This window comes from Gymnoscopelus braueri, assembly GCF_963280865.1.
Source record: "Gymnoscopelus braueri genome assembly, chromosome: 17".
Classification (NCBI taxonomy): domain Eukaryota; kingdom Metazoa; phylum Chordata; class Actinopteri; order Myctophiformes; family Myctophidae; genus Gymnoscopelus; species Gymnoscopelus braueri.
Window position 1 is genome coordinate 31,860,795 of NC_137617.1, and position 26,258 is coordinate 31,887,052.

The window sequence follows — 26,258 nt, forward strand, 5'->3', positions numbered from 1 at the left end:
ATAACCAGGAAGTTATGATTTTTTGAGCGACCGGACGGCAGACCTGTCTGCCTCATCTTCTTCTGCTCTCAAGTTCCCCCCCCCTGCCACGCCCCCCCCCTCCCCACCACCCAGCTGTACCCCTGGTCCCTGGCGGGGTGCTGGGCCGTGATCTGGGGGGGCCATGAGCCCCGGGTGTATGCTCCTGTTTGTTTTTGGCTTTGTGGGGGGAGCAGTAGTCATCAACTCTGCTGTGCTGGTCTCTCTGTCCGTGCTGCTGCTAGTTCACTTCTCCGTCTCTACCGGAGGCTTACCTGCCCTGCCCTCCCTGCCTGCTTTACCAAGACCCAGCAGGTACAGCCGTGTGTGTGTGTGTGTGTGTGTGTGTGTGTGTGTGTGTGTGTGTGTGTGTGAGCATTTCAGAAATTTCTCTAATGACATGTCCAATATAAGGACACACGTTTTGAAAGGGCTTAAACCAGTGCATCATGTCCACACACAATGCATTAGATTTCATCGTTCTGCTCCTCACATGTCTGCATTCTCCATCTCCATTGTGGTAACCATGCAGTCACTGTTATGACCATTCAGAGACTGGGTGCTGTTGTCAGACACTGTGTGAGTCTGCAGGCTGATAAGTGGGTCGGTGGAGAGAGAGACTATGTTAAGAGAGCCAGAGAGACTATAGACAGCCTGAGGGAACTGTCATGCCCTAGGGCTGCACATGTATGACAACACATTTTATTGTGATACACCTGATAAATATTGCAATAGTGAGATGTCGATATGTACTCTCGATTTACTCTTGACTTTGCATACAGTATGTCTCTGTTTTTAGAAAGTCTTCAGATAAAATGAGCTGTTATTGGTAAACATGGTCTCAGTGGTAATCTCGCGTAGCCAGACAATCGGAGATCTCCGCCTACTATTACGTTTGCGGACATCTGAATTCATTGAATGGGGCTTGGACCGCAGAGAAAACCAGCAGCGATCATAAACCTACGCCTACTACTATGAAAACCAGTCCTGTTACGGTCCCAATATCAAGGGCCGCCATGACTTCTGTGCATTGGTTCTGTGATTCTGTTATTCTCAGAATAGTTTGCACCCAGCTTTGGCCCATTAATTGAATTTAGATGTCACCAGACATAGCAGTAGGGCAGGCTGAGATCTGTGATTGTCTGACTCGAGTGTTAATTCTGAGAGAACATTTTGATTTAGTTTTAGTCTTTTGAATAAAATGTCATTTAGTTTTAGTCATATTGTAGTCATCTGAAAAGTTTTAGTGTTAATTTTAGTGGACTAAATCTACAGTTGATTTTGTCGACAAAAAAATATTTTGGCAGGCCTTGATGGCGTCGTAATGGCAGATTTTACACTTGGTTGCATGCTTCTATAAAGAATTGGTGCTGCATTAGAGTCAACGCTTTCCCTTGAGGACTCCCCTCTGAATTATTATGTAGATGTATACGTTTGTACTTTTAGTTTGTTAGAAAATAGGCCCTCTCTGAGCATGGGGAACCGTCACTGATAAGAATGCGTGATTTTAAACCCTGCCACCCTCTCCTCCAGTTTAGAACAAAAGACAGCCTTGGTCATCATTACTGGCCTGCATGTGACCTCTGCCTCTCTCAATATGGTGGTGTGTCTATTGTTTCCTGGGTCCTGGGTTTCAATAGTGCCTGCTGCCTGCTCCTTTCATCATGGCAGGCATTGTTCTCATCCACTGTACCCTTGACTGTGTTGGGTCACTGCGACGGGAAGCTGTGTTTGAAATTGGCTCGTGGTTAACCCGTTTGCTTTTTTTTTGCACTTGTGTGTGCATGAGTGATGGCTTGGTCCGATCTTCGGTCATATTGAATATTATATCATAGCATATCGCGATATTGCGATAGCTACCATTTGATAATAATAAAAAAAGACTACAATAACAAATCTTGATATTTCAGTGGAAGTAGCTTATTATTGCGGTCTAAACTTTTGGAATCGGCCAAGCCTAGGAGAGAGGAAGTTCGTTTGGTATTGGTCTTGAAGTCTTTACTGTGTCACAGAGACAGTCTGTCTTTGCGTGTGTGCGTGCATGCACGCAAAAACCTGGATGAAGCCAACAGGTGCTGTTGATTGATTCATCCCTGAAGTCCAGTCATTCAGCTGACCTATCAATTGTTTTTAAATAATAATCACATAAATATCACAGTACAAATCTCTAATACAGTATTATCCTCAATGTTAATTCGTCCATTTGTAACTCCTGAGAGTGTACAAATGGAACACTCTGAAAGTTAAATGAACACTGAGGATTTTACTTTGTAGAAGCAGATGCCAATGGCCCTGCCCTGTGTTCTTTTTTGGCACGGCTAACAGAGTAGAGGTAATGGAGCTTATGAGGCACCCAGTTGATATCAGAACACCACATGAGTGCTAAGCCATCTCCAAATGAGACTTTGACAAAACACTTCTTCGTGAGGCCTCGACTCAAATACATCTTGCCGTTTGTCTGGTTGCACCTCCGCAACATATAAACTATGTTATGGTCGTTGATCTGTAGCCACTGCAGCCAGTGAAAAAATAGACTAATAAAAATGTGGGCTGAGGGAAAATGTGCACTATCTAATCTACTGTTTAATACATACAGTGTTATGTATAAAAAAGTCAGTCACTTGCAGTTTCATTTGCCTTTAGAGGCGTCCGTAGCTGAGTGCGTAGAGAGGCTGTTGGTGAATCGGAAGGTCACTGGTTCGACCCTCGGCTCACCCAGTCTACGTGTCCCTGAGCAAGACACTGAACCCCCTAACAGCTTCCTCACGTGTGCTCATCTGAGCCATCTGAGCAGCCATCTGCTGGGTGCATGCAAAAATGTAATTTCCCCTCCCCTAGAGACCAGTAAATGCTCCCTTTCCCCTTAAGTTACAGCAGAATGATATATTGACATTCCTTTGGTCATGCAGGGTCTCTGACTGTGAGGTAAGATCAGAGGGGATGTTTAACCTGTTATGTAAGAGGACATTAAAATGTCCATTCATCACCTCACTCTAACGCTCAATACATCAGTCTTCAGAGTTTCTTTCACACCGTGGAAAGCAAAAAGCCAAAATTTGCTTTGTCATAATGACCGTGTCGTGCGCCGAAAATATCCAATTCGCAAGCTCATAGCGCATCGTATTCGCGACGCGATGTGAGCTTGCAGCTCGGCTATTTTTGGCACATGACACAGTCATACAATGGAGCATAAATTAAGCAAAAGGCTGCCGCATCCACACAATAATAAACAGAAATTGTTTATTTGTGCAGACTCAGAGTGTATATTCTCCCTCTTACACTCTATATCAGAGGTCTTCAACAGGGGGTCCGCGACCCCTAGGGGGTCCGCGGAGGTACTGCAGGGGGTCCGCAAAATTGTTGTTTGATTAAACAATATTTTTGTTTGAAAAAAAAATTTAACTTGTTTTTCTTTTTTCCCCCCAAAATGTCAAATTGTCTTTACACTTAACATGAATCCATAGCAAACAGATAATTGGAGGCACAATGCACAATAACATGGTATGTTTAGACATATTTTGTAGATAATTTTTGTAATACTATTTTTATTTTGCACACCTACTGGGGCAGGTGCGTAGGAGCAGGCAATATTAAACACAATTTTATACATAAATATACAATATGTGGTAGCCCCCCCTACCCTACGAGGTAGGGGGTCCCTGCTCCATCTCCCCATCAGTTTGGGGGTCCCTGGCCTGAAAAGGTTGAAGACCCCTGCTCTATATTGTCTGCTATAAATCACAGATTTCTGTTAGTTGTGAGTTGTACCAGTGCTGTGATTTGAGGCTACAGTCAATTCTCTTACGAAAAGAATGTTCAAATTTTCTTTTCTCTTTCGCAGTTAGTCATTGTTGTTTTTCTGTCTCTCTTCCTCCAGGAAGGATCGCCCCATCTCCATTGGTCTGTTCCCACTTCCTGGAAGTGATGGTATGACCCCTGACCTCCATAGGGAACGTGTGGAATCGCCGTCAGAACCCTGGAGATACAACGACCTGAGTCACCCACGCTGTAACACAAGCCTCAAGGTAACACACGCACACACACACACACACACACACACAGTAGACCTGGCTTGAAGTCAGATTCCCTTTTTTTTAGAAAGATAGCCGTAACTGCTTGTAAAGTTGGAAACATTAACAGTTGTGTAAAACCGTCAGTTGGATAAAGAGAGTGAATTCACACACGCGCGCATTTTCCCAGGGATCTGAGTCGGTGACATCACCGCTAGTTTCATTTCAGACAGCGCCTGGAAAACATACGCTCAACGCCAGGGAGGGCAGAGCAAAGTGTACAATGCTATTCACTGCAGAGTGAGAGGAAGGATTGATTGGCGTGGCCAGAATTGCTAATCAGTCTTGTGTGCGCGTGTGGCTTGGATCCCAGAGAGGAGAGGAAGTGGTACCATTCTGGGGCTTGCCAGTGGTGAAAAGTACCTTACAACAAGTACAGTACATTTACTCAAGTACTGTACTTGAGTACAATTTTGAGGTATTTTTACTTTACTGGAGTATTTCCAATTTTCTGTACTTTTACTTCTACTCCACTACATCTCAGAGGCAAATATTGTACTTTTACTCCACGAACCAAACTTTAGTTACTAGTTACTCTCTCGATTTTGATTATTATTACAAAACATACATTAACCACTTCAGCCCTGTATACATTTCGGCCATTTGAAAATAGCCGATCTACAAGCTCACAATGCGTCGCATCGCGAGCTTGTAGAAAACTTGAGAAATGGGACATTCTGCAGAATGAGTACTTTCTACTTTTGGTTCTTTAAGCACATTTTGATACCAATACCTTTGTACTTTTACTCAAGTAAATTTCGCTTACTGGACTTTTACTTGTAACAGAGTGTTTCTACAAAGCAGTATTGATACTTTTACTTAAGTAAACATTTGAGTACTTTTTTCCACCACTGAGGAAGTGGTACCATTCGGGGGGCCTGCCTTTAGGTTCATGGAGGGGAGAGACAAGAGGGAGTGGGTGAGGACAGAGTGTCTTCACATTGTTGCCGTTGGAAACCATGCTGTGCACAAGGTCCCATCGTGAATATAAATGACTGACTACCGATTGGGCCGTTCATCCGCCTGTGAATCACGTGGCTGATCATAAGACTGGGAAAGTGAGTCTGAACCCTGGTAACCCAAATGTTACCCAGGGTAACAGTGTGGCTCTGTCTAAATGTGCCTGGCGTCCCTTTTTTTTGGCATGTCATCATAGGCAAGAGATTTCAAAATGTTCAAAAATAGCTGATCTGCAAGCTCAGAACGCGCTGAACCACGATGCATTGTGAGCTTGTAGATTGTCTATTTTCACTATTCGCCGTACGACACAAAGTTATATACTGTAGGGCTTAAGTGGTTAAGGTGACAGGCTTGAGTAACCACTTTTATTTACATATGTACCGTATATCAACACAAACTGCCATTGTGTGTTTTTGCCATCTCACAATGGCGAACACAATCGCTTTCTATGGGCTCAAGGCAGCGTTTGTCTTAAATCTTTATTTTTGGATCTCTCATCCAGATATGTCTTAACCCATTAAGACCTGAGGCCGATTCTACAAATAGCAGATGTACTAGCTCGCGGCACGGCGCGAAGTGACGCGCTGTGAGCTTGAATATCTGCTATTTTTGAATAAGCCACACACACACACACTCACACACAGAGACAGCACGGTTTGACTGGTCTCCTGCAGTAGAGACACACAGGGATACCATTGTGTTGCATCCTCTGACTTGACATTCTCCAGAGAGTTACAGTCGCCATCTTTCACCTCCACAGTTCTCTGTGTTTGTGTGTCCTGTTTCACTCTTCTCAGCCTCTCACTCTCTGGCGGTTATGTTGGTGGTAGTGGCGGGGGTCTGTGTGTGTGTGGGGGGGGGGGGGCTGATTTAACCGGCAGAGTATAATGTTGCCTCTTATTGGCTGGTCAGCGCTACTATAGCAACAACAGAGGCTTGACGCCAGCATAGGAAGAAAGAGTATGAGAAGGAATACTCCCATCAGGCCAGAGTGAGGTGTGAGTGTGTGTGTGTGTGTGTGTGTATGAGTGAGAAAGAAGACTTTGAGTTTAACCACCCCAACAAGTTGTTTGGGATCCCCTTGTCCCCTCCTTTTCCCCCTCTACACCAAATCTCTTCTCTGAAAATAGCCAATCTACAAGCTCACAACGCGGCGCCTTGCAACGCTTTGTGAACTTCCTTTTTTTCTTTCTTTTTTTGGCCAAGTGTTCACCCCAGAATAGAGACACTATTGTTCATGTGGTTCATAATTTAACGTGCAGCACCTGTCTCAGGGAGAAGGGTGCACTGTACATAAACTGAGGACTCACACCTTGATAGTGACCTTAAACGATATACACTGTACTACTATTTATAGAATTGAAGTCCCTGGTATTAACGGATCAAAACAAACAGCGCTGGAAATTTGGCGCGCCATCCATCGAATAGGGCTTTGGTAAAATCCTTCATAGTAATCCTATTGTGTGTCTCAGTTCCACGTTGCAAGGCTCTGCACAGCATGCCACGGCCATTAGCTGATGAAACCTTAGAGTGTGCGGCCGGCACCATAAATTGCTAGTTCATCATTCAGTGGCCATTCTCGACATGGTCACCTTCACTGTCAAAGGAAGACAGAAATACTGCTGGCTACTCATAACTTATTGTTATCATTATTATTTCTTTACAGGGTTTGGTGTCCAAAATGTTACACACAACTGCCATTAACGTTCTGAATACACATAAATAGTAGCAATATAATATGAGTCAACGTTGTTTGCTTTCTTTTAAAAACTGCCTCATGCTAATCACAGACCTTCACTGTGAGGTCAGGGCTTAATTGTCACACCTCTTTTGATCAGTCGGAGCCTGCATCAGCCTCTCCAGGAAAAGCGGATGGTCAAAGTTCACTGGAGACTTTGGTCAGTCAGCAGACTGAACAGCAGCAGGTAGCAGTTGAAGTGAAACCATAACCCTGGCATCCAGATCCTAGTTAAATGTTCCATACAAGTTGTGTTGTTGATCGCATGACATTGCAGTGCGGTCTGGTATGTAAAAATAACAGATGTGGTCACATCTCCCTGACAGCCGCATGCAAAGGCTGCACTGCCACCTCTTGTATTACTCTTGTATTGCACCCTTGTGTGGCTTCTATTTTTGTGTTGTAATCTTGTCAACTTATTGTCCATCTACATCTATATGTCCTCCACAGCACTGGTTATGAACTCATTATTTCTCCAAGCCAAAATCTCCAGTCATACTGTATTCTTGCATTCGGCACAGTGTGTGTTAACCTTTAATCTACTATTTTTTTATTATTTTTTACATTCGAGGCTCTGGTTTACACTGGACCAGAATGGATTAGATGTTTTTAAATATTTTATTTATATATTTTTTAGAGTAGCCAATTATTGTGACCCCCTTTTTCTCACAATTGAGTCATTATGCCAATTAAGTTCTCCCATCACATTTCTGTTGCTACTGCCGTTGTACCCTCTTACTGGCTCAATTGCCAGTGAGGAGACTCCACCGGGAGGACACAGCGCCTCTGTCCTACACCTCCCGTTCAACCCCTCCCCCACTGACAGCACCACCCACCCCAGCCTGTAGGCTTTCTTCCCCAGTTGTGTTGGCCAAACCGGATGTACCACAATGGATTCGAACCCCTTTGGTTGCATGTAGTGTTGTCACAGTGTTTTGTTGTTTTGTTGTTTTGGGTGGAGCATATCTTGCACGTTATCGATATAATCGTCAACTCATAGTTTGCCAAACTTTTAACTGTTTGACTGCCGTTGTCTTTCTCCCCAACTTAAGGATGAAATGTCCGGCACGAGCCGAGGAGGCAACAAGTCCAATCGGGGAAGCTTCTCGAGGAGTGGGACTCCCATGTCTTCTCAAGGGGGAGGGTCCAAGTCCAACGCACGCAGTGGCAGCACCTCGTTGACGGAGGACAGGCCCTCCCAGGAACAGCAAGTAGGGGATGGACTGAACAGGAACCTGGACCGTAGCAATGGGAAGCCAGAGAACAGCAAGGACTCGGGGATCTCAGTAGTGAAAGATGGACGGGAGTGGCAGCAGAGCAGAGGCAGCCAGGACTCCACAGCCCTTACAGGTGACACTCAGTGCTGTCATTACAATAATGTGCCTGTGATGATGAAGGTGTGGTGTCAGTTCAAGAGTTAGAGAATCAGACTTGTGTATGTTCTCTCTTCATTGGTCTTGCTAGATGGAATGGACAACCTGGAGAAGTCAGAGGTACAGGCCATCATTGAGTCGACTCCTGAGCTGGACATGGACCTCAGTAGCTGCCAAGGAACCAGGTAGAGACTGATCATTGACTCTTTCTCCTTTATCTATTCGTTATCATTTGCATTGTCATGCATCATTGTTATTATGGTCATAAATGTACTTCGAGGATCACCCGGGCAGACATTGTTTCCCAATGGTATCCAACTGATACTTGCTGAAGGTTGGACTTGAGAAGAGACATTTGAACTCCACCATCTTTTCTCACTATTCCATGAAAAATCCAACAAATATTATCTGTGTGGTGGTGGTTCTTTCAAGAAACTTGGCTTGATAACCAGCATTTGTGTTTAAATCTGATGAGTGTATGGACTTGCACTACCCAAACACTCTATACAGTAGCAATGATTACTATTAGAATTTAGACCCAAAAAACTAAAATATCACTTACCCTACCTTTTAATTGGTCAGCAGCTGTATCATCCCTTGGTGACCAATCGGCACAACCCATATATCGCCCTCTCTGTCCTTCTCACTCCACTCACCCAGGTCAAATAAAGGCTGGTTATAGGCTGGTTCTATGATCATTCTCATCGTTTTTCTCTCAAGTGAAACCCTCATCTTTCAAATTCCCCTGTAATACATCTCTTTATTTTGTATTTCTTCCTTTCGTTCCACCAGTACACCAACTAAAGGAGGCTTGGAGAACCTGGTGTTTGACCGGAACACAGAGTCCCTGTTTGAGGAGCTGTCCTCGCAAGGAAATGACCTCATAGCAGACATGGACGAAGGCGCCGACCTTTTGGGTAAGAAGTCCTCCCTCTTTCAGGACTCGGTGTTAAGATATACAGTAGGCTGAAGTAGTCAAGCTTTAACCACTGAAGTACTGTTTTATACTTTGTCGGACGGCAATATGTTCTAAACCATTAGTTTACATAAATATTAGATTCTAATATCATGAATCAGTCTTATAAACCCTCTCTAATTTGCATCGTCTCTCATGCATGACTATCAGACTACAGCTTACTAGGTAAGAACAGAAATGTCTGCGGACTGACACGAGTTTCACTTTACCCCTGTGTTTATTGTTTTCTGTACATGCGACAGCATGATAAAATGTTCATGTGTATTTCTAATCATTTTAGGTATGGGCCGTGAGGTGGAACATCTCATCCAGGAGAATGCTCAGCTTCTCGAGACCAAGTATGTACAAATGCACATGTCAATGTGTTGTCAACAAGTCCCACTGTTGTGTTGTCCCACAAATTATGATTGGGTTACAATCATAATTTGTGACGCTTGATTATCACGTCTAATAATAATAAAAAGATAAACTGCAGTGCTAACACGTACAGTACTAATACTTGAGTAGCAGCTCTCACTGCTTACTACTAAATAGTGCTTAACCACCCAAGCCTTAACGTCCTTCCACACCGGGAGCATTTATTTTGTGCAATCAAATTTGCATCTATTTAAACTGCTGTTTGTTTATTGAGTAGATCCACACAGGAAGCGAATATTATGTGGCGAATTATTTTTCAAAACGAGGTCGATTTTTCAACGCGAATAAAAGCAAGCATTAACCTTTTAATATGAATGAGGCATCAACAGATTAATTGTTTGATGTGACAATTATTTGCCACTGCAATTTTGGATCGTTTATTACATTTTTAAAGGTAAAAATGGCTGATCAACTTTTAGCTATTGACATTTTAGCTATTTTTTTTAAATATTTGCCTAAAATAACGATGCCAGGTAGAAAGTGGTTAGGTTTGGCAGTGGCCATGGGCATTTAACTCCAAAGTATGTGTAACCCTAACCCTTTCCCAGAGATGGGCATTGAAAACTAGTGATCATTTTATACCGATTCCTTTTGCACTTGATGAAATCGGTACAATAAGAGTGGTTAGTGTGGCGGTTATAGAATAATGCTGCCACCTTCTGTTCAGCGAAGTCGTTCAAAGCGGTTCTCTCATTGGTTTCTGTGCATTTTTGTGTTCAGAAACGCGCTGAACGTGGTGAAGAACGACCTGATCGCGCGGGTCGACGAGCTGACCTGTGAGACGGAGGTTCTCCGAGGGGAGTTGGAAGCCGTCACTCAGGCCAAGACCAGACTGGAGGAGAAGACCAAAGAGATGGAGGACGAGCTAAAGAAGTGAGTCGTCTATCTCAACCTGTGGGTCGGGACCCCCAGGGGGGTCCCCACATGATTTTTTTTTGGGGGGAAGGGTCCCAACCAGATGTCAGTGAAGTGACAATTGAATTAAAAAGACTATTACAGCATAAATATTTATCAACAAACTATATTATAAAAACTGGTCAAACATTGGGCAAATTGTCAAATAATAGAAATAAATATTTTTTAAAATAGCCGATCTACAAGCTCACAACACCTCGCCATGCTAGGCGTTGTAGAGGCTTGTAGATCTGCTATTTTCACAATATTTATCTGTGGAACCGAGTCAAATTCAATTGAATGCCCCAACTCCTACATTCAAAGTGCTTATCAGGGTGGGGGGGTCCCCAGTTCAAATATGATTATTTTGGAGGGTCATGGCCTGAAAAGATTGAGAATCACTGGTCTATCTCATAGAAAATGTTTACACCTAGTAGAATGTCACCATAGTTACACGTGGATGCTCATTGCTCACGGCTCTGAATCTATGTTGCTTTTTCACACAGGCTGCGAGCAGAACTCGTTTGGACCAAACAGAAAGTCAAGACCGGCGACAATGAAGACGATGTGAGTTTGTGATCATGTGCAGGCACACCATGACGCACTCTGCAAGTCGTGGAGTCTGCTTTCATACTTAACCACCAAAACCAAAACACACACACAACCGAAAATAGCCCATCTACAAGCTTTTTTTGTGAGCTTGCAGATTGCCTATTTTTGGCGAATGGTCGCCTATTTTTGCCAAATATTTGCGTTTTGTGACATGCACAGAATTCAATTGGGATGCAAGGGTTCAAGTGGTTAACCAGCCCAGTGGGTCACACTGACCTTGTCCTTGTGTCGCCTCCAGAGTGACGTGCCCACCGCACAGAGGAAGCGCTTCACCAGAGTGGAGATGGCCCGAGTGCTGATGGAGAGGAACCAGTACAAGGAGAGGCTGATGGAGCTGCAGGAAGCTGTGCGGTGGACAGAGATGATTCGGTGAGGAGAGGCACAGCAGAGTGTGGCATGTCTTTGCATGAAGTCCTGATTCACCACCACTGTTAATTCTTTGCGGAGTCTTATCTCTAGAGGATAATGTGGTTGTCATCCCTCTGTCAGGGCGTCAAAAGAGAACCCCACTCTCAGCGAGAAGAAGAAATCCAGCCTCTGGCAATTGTAAGCTCCTTAACTCCTTTCTTGAATTAATTTCACATCACTTCTGCACTACAGTCAACCATTTACTGTGTGGTTAATGTTTTTATTTTGTATTTCTACTTTTCTCTTTCATTTCATGTGTTCTGTTTGATTTCTCCAGGATGTAGGTAAAATTTTGACATGCTAGTGGTGCCTGCCTTGACTGGCTTCTGATCTCATCTTGACAGCAAACTCTTAACAAAGGAGAGCCAGCTAGAGAATTGCTTTCTTCTTGCATCTGGACCGCTGTGCGGTGTCAATTTTTAGTTTTTGTCCCTTTCCGAGTTCAAAGACATCAAGCGTAGTCAAAGATCGCAATGGCGGAACACGTTTCACACTATGAACGCAATTCATCAAAGGCAAAGTCTTTATGGTGATTATGCCGACGGTGAAAAATCGTGAAGCTCAGCCATTCCCTGCTGTTGGCTCTCCTCTTGTCGAGTTTCTTCATGAGTGACTTTGGTGTGGGTTGAACAATTGACAATATTTGGCGCAGGTTTAAATATGCAAAGTGATTTGCTGAGGGGTACGATGGAGAGAAGATAAGTGATACATTTTTGTTCTCTCCTGCCTGTTTTTCTGTGTCCCTCTATATTTTGCCTGGTGTTGTGATGTCTTGTGTGCAGAAGGTATGTTGTGTTGCCAGGGCCGGTAGAACGGGGCGGGAACAGAGAAATAGGATTTTTTTTAGGGGACTGAAATAGTCAGACATTATGCATAATGCTACATGAAACTACTGAAAGATGACAGAAAATGTCATTAAGCTTCATTAAGTTACACAAACACTACTAAACATACCGTATGTGTTTTTGAGTTGAAACAAGACAGATATGTCTGAAACTGAATGAGCCATTTCAAGAAGCATGATAAAGTGCAGTGTCTGTGCATCTTGCTGTTAGACGTAGGTGGGAAATGACGTGGCGCTGTCAGTCCGGCCTGTTTATGTTCTATGTTGTTAACTAACAGCCCGATCAGTGTACTCCATTAACCCTGCACTTCCTGTTCTCCACCACTCACTGGGTTGAGTGGAGACGCGCTCTCCAACCGTGGGTTGGCCTCAGTTGGCCTGATGCTGTGGAATAAGCATTCTGATGGGAAATGCTGCCTGCCGTCTGGGAGTTCAGACTTGGCATGGTGGTGTCTCAGGGAGGGAGTCCCGTCCCCTTACCCCTTGACTGTATAAAACCCGACCTCTGCTACTGCTTGTGTCCACCCTTCTATACGTGTCTCTGTGTGTGCTCTTTCTCTACCGTCCCTCTTGCCGCCCCACCCCTTACATCTCCAGTTTCAGCCGTTTGTTCAGCTCGTCGGGCGGCGTGGCCAAGAAGCCGGCGGGGGACGCCCCTGTGAACGTCAAGTACAACGCCCCCACCTCCCAGATCCAGCCGTCGGTGAAGAAGAGGAGCAGCACTCTGCAGCAGCTGCCCAGTGACAAGAGCAAAGCCTTTGACTTCCTCAATGAGGAGTAAGTCATATGAATATTGTCACATAATGTTTACCCTTTAGCCCACTGTTTCCCAAACAGTGGGCTTAAAGGGACCCATCTTTGGGTAGCGGACCAATTTTTATGGGTTATGAGTAAATATCTCCTTTCTATCTGCTTTAGCCTGTAAGCTTAGTTGGTGAACTAGCTATGTGTAATCGGAGCAATGGTTTTAAAACTGCGCCATGCAATACTATTAATAATCAATCTAAATCACGCAAGGGATTGAAAACGTACAAGATAAGCTCAACCGCCCCTGATTACAAATGCTGTGCATTTACCACAATCAGCTTCAGTGGTCAGTGAGTATCAAAACAGTTACCTCCTGCTGCCACTTGAGGGAGCCAACGTACGTGAAGTGTGAACAGTACATTGCAGCAATGATGTTGCTTTTTTCCCCCCCATTGGTCAAATGTATGGCCAATCCCTACAGTACTGACACTCAGTGAAATTTACATTTGGTATATAATTTTCACAACCACATTCAATCCATAACAAGAACATATTAGTTAAAGCTGCAATCTATAACTTTTATGGCCTACCCGCCATTTGACCACCGGTCCCCCACGCAAGTGCCAAAATCTATAAATAAATAAGAAGCCCATTTGGGCAGAGGATATGTTGCATTTTGAGCTTCATGCAGTACCTTTTGTCAATCAGTGGTGGTCCTACCCAACAGCAGGATCTGCATTTCTCAATAGAAGAGCAGGACCAACTGCAGACCAACTGCAACAACCACAGTTGTGTTCGTTATATTCTATTAACATATACTCTACCATGCAGATTGGTCGAAATAACATTTAATTCACACAAAAACGGTTATGTATTGCAGCTTCAGTATTTTCTGATCTGCTGGCTGTATTACAGTAAGACTCTAAGTCTCACATGACAACAAGGACTGCACTGTATGCAGTGTCAACAATGGTGAATTGAAGTCAAATCAAACACATCTGACTTGACCATAATTTTCTTATTATGTGTGTTTTGAATAAATATAAAGTGTGTGTGCGTGTGCGTGCGTGTGCGTGCGCGTGCGTGCGCGCGGCACCTTTCAACCATTGCCCCAGGCCAGCTATGAGCAAATCGCATGGTTGGATGGGGCTCAGGCTCAGCCATGAATAGCAGCCCATCTAGACGACATGCCAACATAACCACTTAAGTCTATACTAAGGCCTACGACGAATACATTGTGAATCGATTTCAAACTAATAGATTGGAGCAAAGGGCGAATAAAGGCTTATGCCGAAAACAGCAGGGCTAAGAGGAGTTGCGTCGCACAGCCCTCACACATCATCGTAAAGCTCAACAGTGGAGAATCCGGTTGGGAATTCTCCGCGGGAAAGCTGACAATCCTTGTGTTTTAACACATTGACTGCCAGCATTAAAACATAGTTTTTCATCCCCATGCCAGAGTTTTTTACCTTATATTAACGATCCACGGAGACCCACAGGCGCCACGGCGTGTAAACGGATGTAAACAATGGGTGTCTGGGGGGAGGGGGAGGGTCTCCTCTGTCCACCAGAACAAAGATTTTGTAACAGCGATCGGCCATTTTGCTGCTACCAGCCGTTGAATAAGGCTTGTTTTCACCCCAAAAAAATAAACGAAATCCGAGCCACATGTGTTTTCCTACAATTTTACCATAGGAGTGGACGGAAGTGTCATTTTCTGGGATGATGTTACAGCCGTCCATTCCTTCTTTCAGAGTCAAGTCACTAAGTTGTGTTAGAGACCCTCTTGTGGAATAAAAATAAAAAATCCTGATTTTTTTTTAAAGGCCATTTTAAAATGTCCTTGGCAGGCAAGTGTTGGCTTTGAAAGGTAAAACGTCCTTGTCAGGCAATGTGTTAAATGTCTATTAACAAGCCTTTGTTCTGACCACCAGGGCGGCGGAAAGTCCGGTGTCCAGGAGAGAGCAGAAGAGGGTACAGTACCAACAGGTCAAAGCCCACGTCCAGAAAGAGGATGGCAGGGTGCAGGCCTACGGCTGGAGCCTGCCCAAGAAGTATAAAGTACGGAGACATGAGGCACCGCAGCATCTATGACACCCATACCTTATTGGGCATGTATAGGGTTTATCGAGTAATTCTGGATCAATCATGATGTTGAGGCAAACAGAGTTCGAGACACTTTGCATTTCTAAGATAGAAGGTTAATACACGAGCTCATGGGAGAAGTACATGATTCACACAGATTGGTGGTCAAGTAGTCCCAACAGCAGGGATAGGACCTTATTTATCCACATCGATAAGGGAGTACGTTCCACAGAGCCAAGCTGTAGCCATAGCAAAAAAATATAATGCATATCAGGCCGGCATACAGTAGCGTCTTGGAGTATTCAGACTGCTAGGGCATTTCACAAGGAGAAGGACAAATCCTCCTCACACAGCCTAGTGCATAAGACCGCAAGGCCATACCTAACCGTGAATATAACACATTATTCTACTGGCTAATGAAACACTTTAATTATTAAGTCCACTCTTACACAGTATTTGTGTTTATTTGAGTCTCCTACTTTTCTCTTCCCTTTTCCTTTGGAAGTGATTTGGATGTAGTATGTTGTCGTGTTGTAAAGCATCATAAGGTAACCTCGTATAGTTCTAGTGCTGCTGTAAGAACCCATCTCTTTAATGATTTGTAAGGTGCCCAACGGACAGGCAGATAATAAGATGAAGAATCTGCCAGTTCCTGTGTTCCTCCGACCGCTGGATGAGAAAGATGCTTCTATGAAGGTACGAGTGCTTTTGTTTTTAATTCCATATAGTTGTCTATAATAGTGAATGGTGTACAGTAGTGTATTGTAGATTGCGTGTTGTGTATTATTGCAAACCTAATGTGTTGTTGTGTGTGCAGCTTGTTATATCCCAACTTCTCAGTGTTCAGCTGTTGGTACCGTAGCTTATGATTTGTAGTGAACATATTAAATTTTTAATTGTTGCCTCACTAATGAAGTATTACCCAGTAAAATCCTTAGTGTCAATCTATCAATTTGTAACTCTGACAGTGTACAAATGTAACCAAATGGACCGTGACTCTCGTCATTCGACTCTCGGAGTCAAATGAACACCCTGGAGTACACTGTGTAGCTTTGAGTTTGATTTGTGTGTGCGCGTGTGTGTGTGCGTGTGTGTGTCTCAGCTTTGGTGTGCGGCGGGTGTGAACCTCTCTGGAGGTAAGACCAGAGACGGAGGCTCCATCGTAGGAGCCAGTGTGTTCTACAGTGACGTGCCGGGACCAGAGAGCCCCAAACGGAAGACGGGATCCCAGAGCAGTCTGGACAAACTGGATCAGGAACTTAAGGTATGCACGCATGGTGCAACGCGCACGCGCACACTCATACACATATTATTAATGCTATTTTGCAGACACTTTCATTGCGTGTGTGTGTGTGTGTGTGTGTGTGTGTGTGAATGCGTATCTCTGCGTGAACGTTCAGGAGCAGCAGAAAGAGTTGCACCAGCAGGATGAGCTGTCGTCACTGGTGTGGATTTGCACCAGCACCAAAGCCACCACTAAAGTCGTCGTCATCGACGCCAACCAGCCTGGAAACGCGCTGGAGAATTTCTTCGTGTGTAACGCCCTCATACTGTGCATCGAAAGTGTACCAGGTCAGCGTTGATCTGGGATCGGATTAATCCTCAAAAAATGAGTTGGGGGGAAAGAACTGAATTTGCGGTTAAATGTGAACACTAGTGGGTGGCAATTGCCCAGCCCCTGTGACCTTAAATGACGCCCCTGTATTTCAGCCACACTGGCTAATAAACTGGTGTTTTTTTTGTTTTTTTTGTTTGTCTGTTATCATTCAGGTGCAGTGGTGTAAAGTAACTAAGTACATTTACTCAAGTACTGTACTTAAGTACACTTTTGTGGTATTTGTACTTTACTGGAGTATTTCCAGTTTTCAGTACTTTTACTTCTACTCCACTACATCTCAGAGGCAAATATTGTACTTTTACTCCACTACAATTATTTGAAAACTTTAGTTACTAGTTACTTTGCAGATATAAAATATTACATTATAAAACATACATTAACCACTTTGGCCCTATTTTATACATAGGCTATTTTAAAATAGCAGATCTACAAGCTCACAACGCGTCGCATAGCGACGCGTTGTGAGTTTGTAGATCTGCTATTTTCAAACATTTTAGTACTTTTACTTTTGTTACTTTAAGTACATTTTGCTACCAATACTTTTGTACTTTTACTCAAGTAAACGTTGAATTCCGGACTTTTACTTGTAACAGAGTACTTCTACATTGCAGTATTAATACTTCATACTTAAGTAAAACATTTGAGTACTTTTTCCACCACTGTTCAGGTGCCAGAGAGACGGACTACCCGGCCGGCGAGGAGGTGTCTCGGCACTCGGAGGCGGCGTCTGAGCAATCGGAGGCCGGACCGGTGGGAGACGACGACGGCACGGAGGCCACCGGCTCGGCCGATAGCAGCTCAGCAGGCGGAGAGGGGGTGCTCCTGGGAATCACTGTGGTTGGCTGTACCGCCGAAGGGCCGGCGACCGTTCCTCAGAGAGAAGACAGTCCGGTCGGAGCGGACGCAGTAACGGGTAAAAAGCCTGATTTATACTTACGAGGGAAGGGTTACGGGTCAACATTCCTGAAAATAGCAGATCTACTAGCTCACAATGAGTCTCATGTGAGCTTGTAGATCGCTATTTTCAGTACGCAACACCAGCGTGCAACCAACCAAGTATGAATTGGGGATAAGAAATGTAGATGCAACAGGATGCCTTTTCAGATTTACATTCAACATGGACTTTAGTCAACCTCAGAAAATCACTTTTACAGTTGCCAAGAAACGCAGTTGGGGAAATAGAAAGCACAAAAAAAGAAGAAAGGAAAAATATAGATTAGTATGCGTAATTCTTTTTTTAAATACAAATCACAAGAATATTTTCTTCCATAGATTGCAGTGAATAGTCTTTGATCATAATGCAATTTATTCCTGTTCAGTTTTCACACGACGCCACCTTGCAGAAGAACTCTGTCCCCATCCTTTTAAACCACTGCACTTAGTTGACCCGGGGTCCCCCTAGGGCTCTGTACTTGTACTTGCTCTGTACCTCTAATTACTGTTATTATTATTATAAATATTTCACCAAATCTCTTCATCGAAATAGCCAACCTACGAGCCACAACGTGACGGTGCTGTGAGCTTGTAGATCTGATCTTTCCACCAAATGTTCAACCCCCAGAACAGTGACGCTAGGGTTCATGTGGTAAAGTCATTACAAGCATTGTTGTGAACCTGCAGAGTCCAGGCCGGCGGAGGAGGCGACTGAAGCGACCGAGGCCAGCGGAGGGCCCGCCGACCACAGAGGAGGTCTGAGGGGCGTCTACACCGAACACGTGTTCACCGACCCACTGGGGGCCCAGGCCACGGAGAACCCAGCCAACTACACACAGAGGTACGCATAAACACACACAATGGACACATACAAGTTAAATTAAAGGATCTACACCTTGAATTAAAAAATATATATATATATTTAATATCGTATTGTTTATGTCCCTCAAACGTTTTTCAAAAGGTTTGAGCCTAAATCAAGCCTCAGATATACTCATTCCAACTAACTTCTCTCGCTTATAAAGCACTTTCACCGGCAATACCACATTGTCCTGATATGCACGTGGCGTTATTGAGCCAGTTTGTATGCATGTTATCTCCTGGTTCTGAGTGGAAAAAGTAAAAAGAAAGGGAGGGATTGTACCGCTAGTGACGCCACTTTCGGGGCCAAATCAGTTTGGCCTGTTTTGAGACCAATTTTCATAAAACCCCGGATATGCTGTGAAAGCCTGAGTGTTCAAACTGGGGTATTTTTTGGGATAGAAGAGAGGTAGGGGAGACCAAAAACACACAAAAAAGAAGGAAAAGTTATAATTCAGTATAGTCCCTATAGTCCCCAGTGTTGTCCCTTTAACACTGAGGATTTTACTGTGTAATCACCTGGTATTCAAGCCTGGAGAAACCAAACATCTATCGTTCAACCAAAGGGGAATCGTTATATTCTCATTATTAGGCTTCTTGTGTGTGTGTGTGTGTGTGTGTGTGTGTGTGTGTGTGTGTGTGGTTCTTTTTTATTCTCTGTTCTCACCTCTATTCTATATAATCTATGAACACCTTATCTATGTTTTAAATCTATATGAACATGAATGCAAATGTTTGATCGTCAGGGAGTGTGACCTGTTAAAGGACGGGGTGAGTTCCAGCCCCATCCCAGAGGAGCAGGACCTGATGAGAGAAGAGGCTCAGAAGATGAGCAGTGTACTTCCCACCATGTGGTTGGGGGCACAGAATGGATGGTAAGAAGCTCTCGTTTTTAATGCCCCTGTTCTCACCACTGCATAGGAACAACAGCAGACAAAAAAACGTCTCCACTAGTCCCCCCCCTAACATTTTTGTCTAGTCTTTATTTGTTGACGAAATTGTCAATATATTTAGTCATAGTTTTAGTCACCATAGCTTATTTTTTATTTAGTTTTCGACAGTGAAAAAAAGGTAGTTCGACGAAAATTTTCCGTCATAGTTTTCGTCGACAAAATTAACACTGGCTCCTTGTCTGTCTCACTTCCAGTGTGTACGTGCACTCCTCTGTGGCTCAGTGGAAGAAGTGTCTCCATTCTATTAAGCTGAAGGACTCTGTTCTCGGTATAGTGTAAGTACAGTCTGACAGGGTCCCATTCCCAGGTGGACTTTTATTCCCTGCAACCCATTCTAAATTCCACTCTTGCTTGCTACATGTTGTTGCTGTTGGGCAGAAAGCTTGTGTCTTCATATTTCAACTCCTTTATCTTTATTTTTTAATTAATTGATGCCCAACTTCGTCATGCAAGTGTCTCGCAAAGGTAGCAAAAATAGCCGATCTTCAAGCTCACAGCTATTCAGCTCCTGTCCTCTCTGTCCCAACAGGCATGTGAAAGGCCGTGTGCTGGTGGCTCTTTCCGATGGCACGTTAGCCATCTTCCACAGAGGAGTAGGTGAGGACGCACACTGGCTCGCTTTTTTGTGATTTGGATGTGCTTTCATCCTTCCAATTAACCACTTAAGCCCTATTTTATACTTTAAAAATTTGCCAATTTACAACGCTCTCACATCGATCTACAACAATCTCTCAGTATGTCATGATGCAACATCTTGTGACCCTTGTAGATTGATAAATTAGTTTGATGAAATAAAAAATACTCAATCTGACATGCCCAAAATAAGGGTGCCAGGGTTAAAGTGGTTAAAGTAAGCTGTTGCTAGCATGGGTGTCGATGCAGGAAAATTGGGTCAAACTCTTTTTTTATCTTATGTATTTTATTTCAGACGGTCAGTGGGACCTGACCAACTACCACCTGTTAGACTTGGGTCGACCCCATCACTCCATCCGGTGCATTACTGTAGTGCATGATAAAGTATGGTGTGGCTACAAGAACAAGATCTATGTGGTGCTGCCCAAAGCCATGAAAATAGAGGTACGTACACTCATATGAAGTCTCCCATCGTAGGGCTATGATATCGATATTATGTCAATATATGAGATTAGATACCGTCTGGGATTTTGCATATCATAATATTGTGATATGGTGAAAGTGTTGTCTTCCTTGTTTTAATCACATAAACTTGATTTTATACTTTTTAAAAAAATGTCAGAAATAGCTAAATTAGCTGATCTACTCACAATGTGTCACATCGCTATTTTTGTCAATATTTTAAGAAAATGCATACTTCCATATAAAACCTGACTCCCGTTCCCCACTGTCCTTCGTCTGCAGAAGTCTTTTGATGCCCACCCCCGTAAGGAGAGCCAGGTCCGACAGCTGGCTTGGGACGGAGACGGCATCTGGGTGTCCATCCGCCTGGACTCCACACTCAGGCTTTTCCACGCCCACACCCACCAGCATCTCCAGGATGTGGATATTGAGCCCTACGTTAGCAAGATGCTGGGTGAGTTGAATGGATGTTCTTGCCAGATCAGTGTGACATAAGATCCATATTTATTTTTGCTGTTCGACCAGGCAGCTAGATGCTTCACTGTACAATAGGAGAGCTAAACAGTGGTTTTCACCTGCCTTAAACCAGCTGATTGAGCGTGTCTGCCACTGCCACCGTTTAGTGCTGCAACTATCAATGATTTTCATAGTGATTATTATATTGATAACTTTTTCGATTAATCTAACTTTTTTTATATCAACAACTCGAATTCTATTTGATTTTGTATAACCAACTAAATTGATTAGTCTGATTTACCACTTAAGCCCTGTTTTATACTTCATCGTACAATGGTGACGTGCATTTTGGCTATAATGGAACATTTTTGTTGTCTATAATTACAAGATTTTTTTTTATCGATTATTTCATTAAAATCGAATATAATTGGTTCGATTAACTGTTGCACCCCTACCAACGTTGAAAAATTGTCTCTGTCTTCTGTGAAATGAAACCAAAACATTTAATTAATATTGAAGATGGCTGTGAATAACTGTGGGGAATTCTTGACAAAGAACATTTCTGGCAGTGGTTGTGATATACATTACAGGTATATTGTGTATTTCAGGTACGGGGAAGCTGGGCTTCTCGTTTGTGCGGATCACAGCTCTCATGGTGTCTTGTAAACGGCTGTGGGTCGGCACTGGCAATGGAGTCATCATCTCTATTCCTCTGACAGATAGTGAGTACCATGCACTCACTAATTGCTGCACGTTGAACATTACAGCAGGAGTAGGGGACAGCTCGACTTTTAGGCTCTTGACATTCTGGCTCTCGAAATTCGTCTGACATCTATTGTTTGCTGTAGAGAGTTCTTAGGTCATTGCTTTATTTAGTCTTTTTCTTTTCTTGCTGCTGTGCATAATTTTGCTTATATTTTGCTCTTATATTTTCCTTATATATTAATAAAGTTGTATCCAGTGTCTTTTCGTGTGCAGTTTATTGCCCAGTTCTCTGCTTCTCTATCTAAGGTCTTTCTTTATCTCTATTTGTGTAGTGCACAAAACCTTTTTGCATTTAGATTATTTGCACTGTGACTCAAAGTTCTCATTTGCGCCTGGCATATTAAATTAATACGTGCCATTCATTTATTTATTGTGTGTATTGCAAGCCGGAGCCCTTCACAACAACCTCTGTACCACCGTGTTTCTTTTGTCTCCTCTCTAATATCTACGTATCTGCTACTTTCTGCTTTTATCTGTAATTTCCAGCAGCCAACAAGGTAACCACGGGGACAGGAAACAAACCAGGAAGTGTAGTGCGAGTCTACGGTGATGACAACAGCGACAAAGTGACAGCAGGAACCTTTGTTCCTTTCTGCTCGATGGCTCATGCACAACTCTGTTTCCATGGTCACCGGGATGCTGTGAAGTTCTTCACCTCTGTCCCTGGTAAACGAACACCTGCAGGCATCACTTGTTGTTGTGTTCGATGCCATCACACATACGTCTTTGCTCTTTTGTTGTTAGCTGTTTATTTATGTTGTATGGATAAAATAATAATCCTAGCTAGGAAATAAAAGTCAAGTGCAAAAAAAACAATCAATACAAATAGTCCTGTCCTTATCCATGTGCTTGTGCGTGCATTAAGGCCATGCAGTCCCACCTGCATCGAGTGGAGGTGAAGCAGCTGGTGACAAGGCCATGGATGCTCATTCTCAGGATGGGACCAGGTCTATGTTGGTGATGAGTGGAGGAGAAGGCTACATTGACTTCAGGATGGGTGAGTAGGGCTACCAGCATTGATTATTTCATTAGCGATTATTCTGCCGATGACCTGGGTTTTGTTGAATAATTGAAAAAACAAACATTCTTATATCAATGAATCGACGTGTAAAAGTTGTGATACATTTTGTGTGTGTGTGTGTGTGTGTGTGTGTGTGTAGGCGATGAGGGTGCTGAACCAGAGGAGGTGGATGAGCCCACGATGAAGCTGCAGCCCTTCTTGGCCAAAGCTGAGCGCAGCCACCTTATTGTCTGGCAGGTCCTGGCTAATGACGACTGAATTTGGACCTCTTACCCGTGACCCCCCCCCCCCCCCCCTGCTGAAACTGAACACATGCTGACACGGAAAAGGAGCTCTAGGGGGGGAGGACCTGCCGCACACAAGACAACAGGTCTAAGATTAGCACTTTGTCCCTCAGTCACAGCAAAACTGTTAGCTCTTCTTCACGCATCAGCGGTAAACTTCACCGCAGTGAGTGGAGGCTTTCTGCCCATCACCGGGAGCAGTTCAAACTGACACGAAACGCATGTTTATTTTGTTTTTATTTTACTTTTATCTCCCACTACTTTTTATCTGTTTTGTTCAAATTTATTTTACTTTTTTATTCCTTTACTAGGAAAAGTAAAACCATGCCTATTATAATTTTTTGTTTTATTTGTTTCATGTGCTCAGAAAAAAAATCATCCAATTTTCCAACTGACACATTCAGGTTACCCTCCCCTAATTCAACTACTGTGTGGTGATAAGCGTGGACACAGCAGAGAGTATAACCGTTTCAACAGTTACAATTACTGGTGTCCTACTGTGTAATGGTGTAAGGGACAATCAGATAAGGAGTCTATTCCTGTGCAGTTGGTCATAAACAAAGCAGACGTATTCCACTTTCCCCATTCTGTAAAGTTTTCTTTCCTCCTCCCTCTTCCTCGCTCTCACCTCTCTTTCTCGCTTTTCCTTACTTCCGTGTGAACTTGGCATTTGATTGTATGCAAGACGGTTTAAATCAATTGCCTGTTTTCTCTGGATCTTGTTTCGTGTGGAGACAAATGCAATACACAGATGAATCATGTTATGGGCTGCTGGAGCAGAGGAATTGCCCCGTTCAAACCCTTCTCTTCATCTCCTGAGTCCTGACCCATCCGTGAGACGGTGGGTAACAGTTTAGAGACTGACTTTGCAAGATTAAATGCAACGGCTACCTCCACTTCTGCTACTCTCGTATGCGGATGTCCTTCCTTCCTTGACATTAGTGGCAGGTCTGTTTTTAGTTGGACCGGTTGATAATCCTTGATTTAGATTGTATTAAATTAGCTATTGCCTGAGGAGGGCAGAAAGGAAGGGAGGAAAAGGTATGACATAGAAGTATTTGAACAGGGCCCCAGAGACGTCATTGCATCTCTGCTCCGTCGACCCTTCCCACCAGCTTAGAGCAAGTAGACACTTTACAAATATCTACGACTGCCTTAGGTATCGAGGTTTGAAAGAACTAAGTTATATAGACTTTTTCAAGTATTTATTCTTCTGTGAAAGAATGTTTGCTACCAAAGGAAAATTATTAATAAAATAAAATACTTTGAGAATTATGTTAAAATAACAAACAGCAACTCATCTTCATAACATGACGCCTTTTAGCAGCATGTTTGGTTTTGCCTCCCTGTAGATACGATGTAGCACAGACCCTGGTGTATAGATAGATATATTTGTAGACCTTCATATTTCGCTAAAGTGAAAGTAATTGGGTTTAACAGGAGAGACCATGCTGGACCTATTGCTGTTTTAAATTTAAAAAAAACTGCTATGGGAGTGTATATGTGCAGGAACATTGAGCATTATCTAAACATTCTCGAACACAAATCTCGACTGTCAAGTGTTTAACCACTTAAGCCCTATTTAAAAAAAATAGCAGACCAACAATAGCCATTCACAACTCGTCGCACCGTGACGAGATGTGAGCTTGATCTGCTATTTCCATAATTTTTTGACATTTTTGGAAATCTTTTTGAAAAATTCTGCCTATTAAGACATGCCCAAAAGAGGGACACCAGGGTTAAAGCTGTTAAAAATCCGTGACTGACAATTTGTCATTTAGATTTTGCAGTGCCGTTCTCCGCCCGCGCCTTTTTTTACATTATGATGTTCAGTTAGTAGCTGAGGCTCTGAAGTGAAATTCCCTCCTGGTGTGTCTGGCAGACATCGATTCTTTCAGTCAATATTTTAAGACTATTTTTTTATTAGCCTTTTGTATGTTGATTTCTTTTAGACTCGGCTCTCTCTGAAATGGCAACCTATCCCCCGCTACTGTCCACTATCTGGCTCCGATGTAGGGCGCTTTGTGCACGGGATGTCGGATAGGGTGCAATTCGAGGCGTGAGCCCCGTCTCTGGCCTGTGTGTGTACTATCAGAATTTTTTTTGCTGTTATGTTTTGTTTTGGTTTTTCTGTTTCCTCTGTATTGAAGAGTATGAGATATGAGGCCCGTCCTCATGTGAGTGTGTGTGTGTGTGTGTGCGCGCGTGCATGTCTCTTCCCTCCACGAGAGGAGAGGATTGCTATCGTATTGCAGTTTAGCCATTTCAGTATTTATTTCAATGAATGAGCCTTTGCAATTCAGAATGTATCTTTGTACATTGAATATGAATATATATATATGATTTATATATGTCTTTGAAACATGAAAATGGCTTGGGTTTATTGTCATGACAATGTTGTTGTTTTTTTTGCTATTGAAATGATATTGTAAATTGTAATACTTTGTTGATTTTGGAGAGGGTAACTACTGAGCTAATGCGCTATCTCTGCAGGAAGTGGCGGTGATCAAGGCAGGGTTTGTCTGAGGCCTGCGTATTAGTAGTATTAACACAGTGCTAGAGGTCACCCTCAGACATAGACGGGATCAGTTTACCCTCCCAAAGCTCTGATATTAACTACTTGAGGGTTCAGTAAAACTGATGGCAGATCAGTGACTACAACTCTATTGTACCAGAGCTGGTTTCAGGAAACCTGCTTCCCCCCTCAAATAGGATGTACTGCCCCCCCACCCTGTCAGGGGAGCCACGGTCCTCCCTCCAGACAGGCTTGTCATTGATATTGACTCCCATCTGTTCTAGTACATGCATCACCTGTGTACTTCCACAGCATCTCTAGCCTTACTATTTTTAACAATCAAATAAACTTTTCTGGGGAAACTCTTATTTATTGATTATTGTTTATTGTTTTTATTACATTTTTTTGTTACCAGCCAAGTCTGCTTTTGCTTCTGCCACCATCATGGATGAAATCCAGAGGCTTTGGAAGGTGAAAGTCGAGGGCAGTTTATCTCCCAAATCAACCTCCTCCCTTGGTTCTTTGCTCTGACACCGTATTGATTTCCTCTATCTGGCAGAAACTCAAACTTTAGCTGAAGAAGTCCATGTAATTGTGCCTTTCAGCTGCAATGAT

At 43.3% G+C, this 26,258-nt stretch overlaps 1 protein-coding gene across 4 annotated transcripts in view; it reads left to right on the forward strand.

Moving 5' to 3' along the window:
- Window positions 1-26,020, forward strand: part of spag9b (sperm associated antigen 9b) — a 48,215-nt gene extending 22,195 nt beyond the window's left edge. Inside the window, exons 5-30 of one of the 4 annotated variants that reach the window (XM_080455295.1) lie at window positions 3,896-4,043; window positions 6,887-6,973; window positions 7,839-8,136; window positions 8,251-8,344; window positions 8,952-9,076; window positions 9,416-9,473; window positions 10,273-10,425; window positions 10,953-11,013; window positions 11,297-11,427; window positions 11,548-11,604; window positions 12,908-13,087; window positions 14,992-15,118; window positions 15,749-15,838; window positions 16,245-16,406; window positions 16,543-16,714; window positions 17,428-17,673; window positions 18,381-18,534; window positions 19,301-19,429; window positions 19,702-19,782; window positions 20,037-20,104; window positions 20,436-20,584; window positions 20,885-21,056; window positions 21,667-21,780; window positions 22,310-22,489; window positions 22,689-22,820; window positions 22,984-26,020. In XM_080455295.1, the coding sequence (XP_080311421.1) occupies window positions 3,896-4,043; window positions 6,887-6,973; window positions 7,839-8,136; window positions 8,251-8,344; window positions 8,952-9,076; window positions 9,416-9,473; window positions 10,273-10,425; window positions 10,953-11,013; window positions 11,297-11,427; window positions 11,548-11,604; window positions 12,908-13,087; window positions 14,992-15,118; window positions 15,749-15,838; window positions 16,245-16,406; window positions 16,543-16,714; window positions 17,428-17,673; window positions 18,381-18,534; window positions 19,301-19,429; window positions 19,702-19,782; window positions 20,037-20,104; window positions 20,436-20,584; window positions 20,885-21,056; window positions 21,667-21,780; window positions 22,310-22,489; window positions 22,689-22,820; window positions 22,984-23,102 (3,487 nt within the window). In that variant the 3' untranslated portion in view covers window positions 23,103-26,020. The remainder of the gene's footprint in view (window positions 1-3,895; window positions 4,044-6,886; window positions 6,974-7,838; window positions 8,137-8,250; window positions 8,345-8,951; window positions 9,077-9,415; window positions 9,474-10,272; window positions 10,426-10,952; window positions 11,014-11,296; window positions 11,428-11,547; window positions 11,605-12,907; window positions 13,088-14,991; window positions 15,119-15,748; window positions 15,839-16,244; window positions 16,407-16,542; window positions 16,715-17,427; window positions 17,674-18,380; window positions 18,535-19,300; window positions 19,430-19,701; window positions 19,783-20,036; window positions 20,105-20,435; window positions 20,585-20,884; window positions 21,057-21,666; window positions 21,781-22,309; window positions 22,490-22,688; window positions 22,821-22,983) is intronic. The other 3 variants (XM_080455296.1, XM_080455297.1, XM_080455298.1) reach the window with 3 other exon arrangements.
- Window positions 26,021-26,258: the final 238 nt, after the last annotated feature.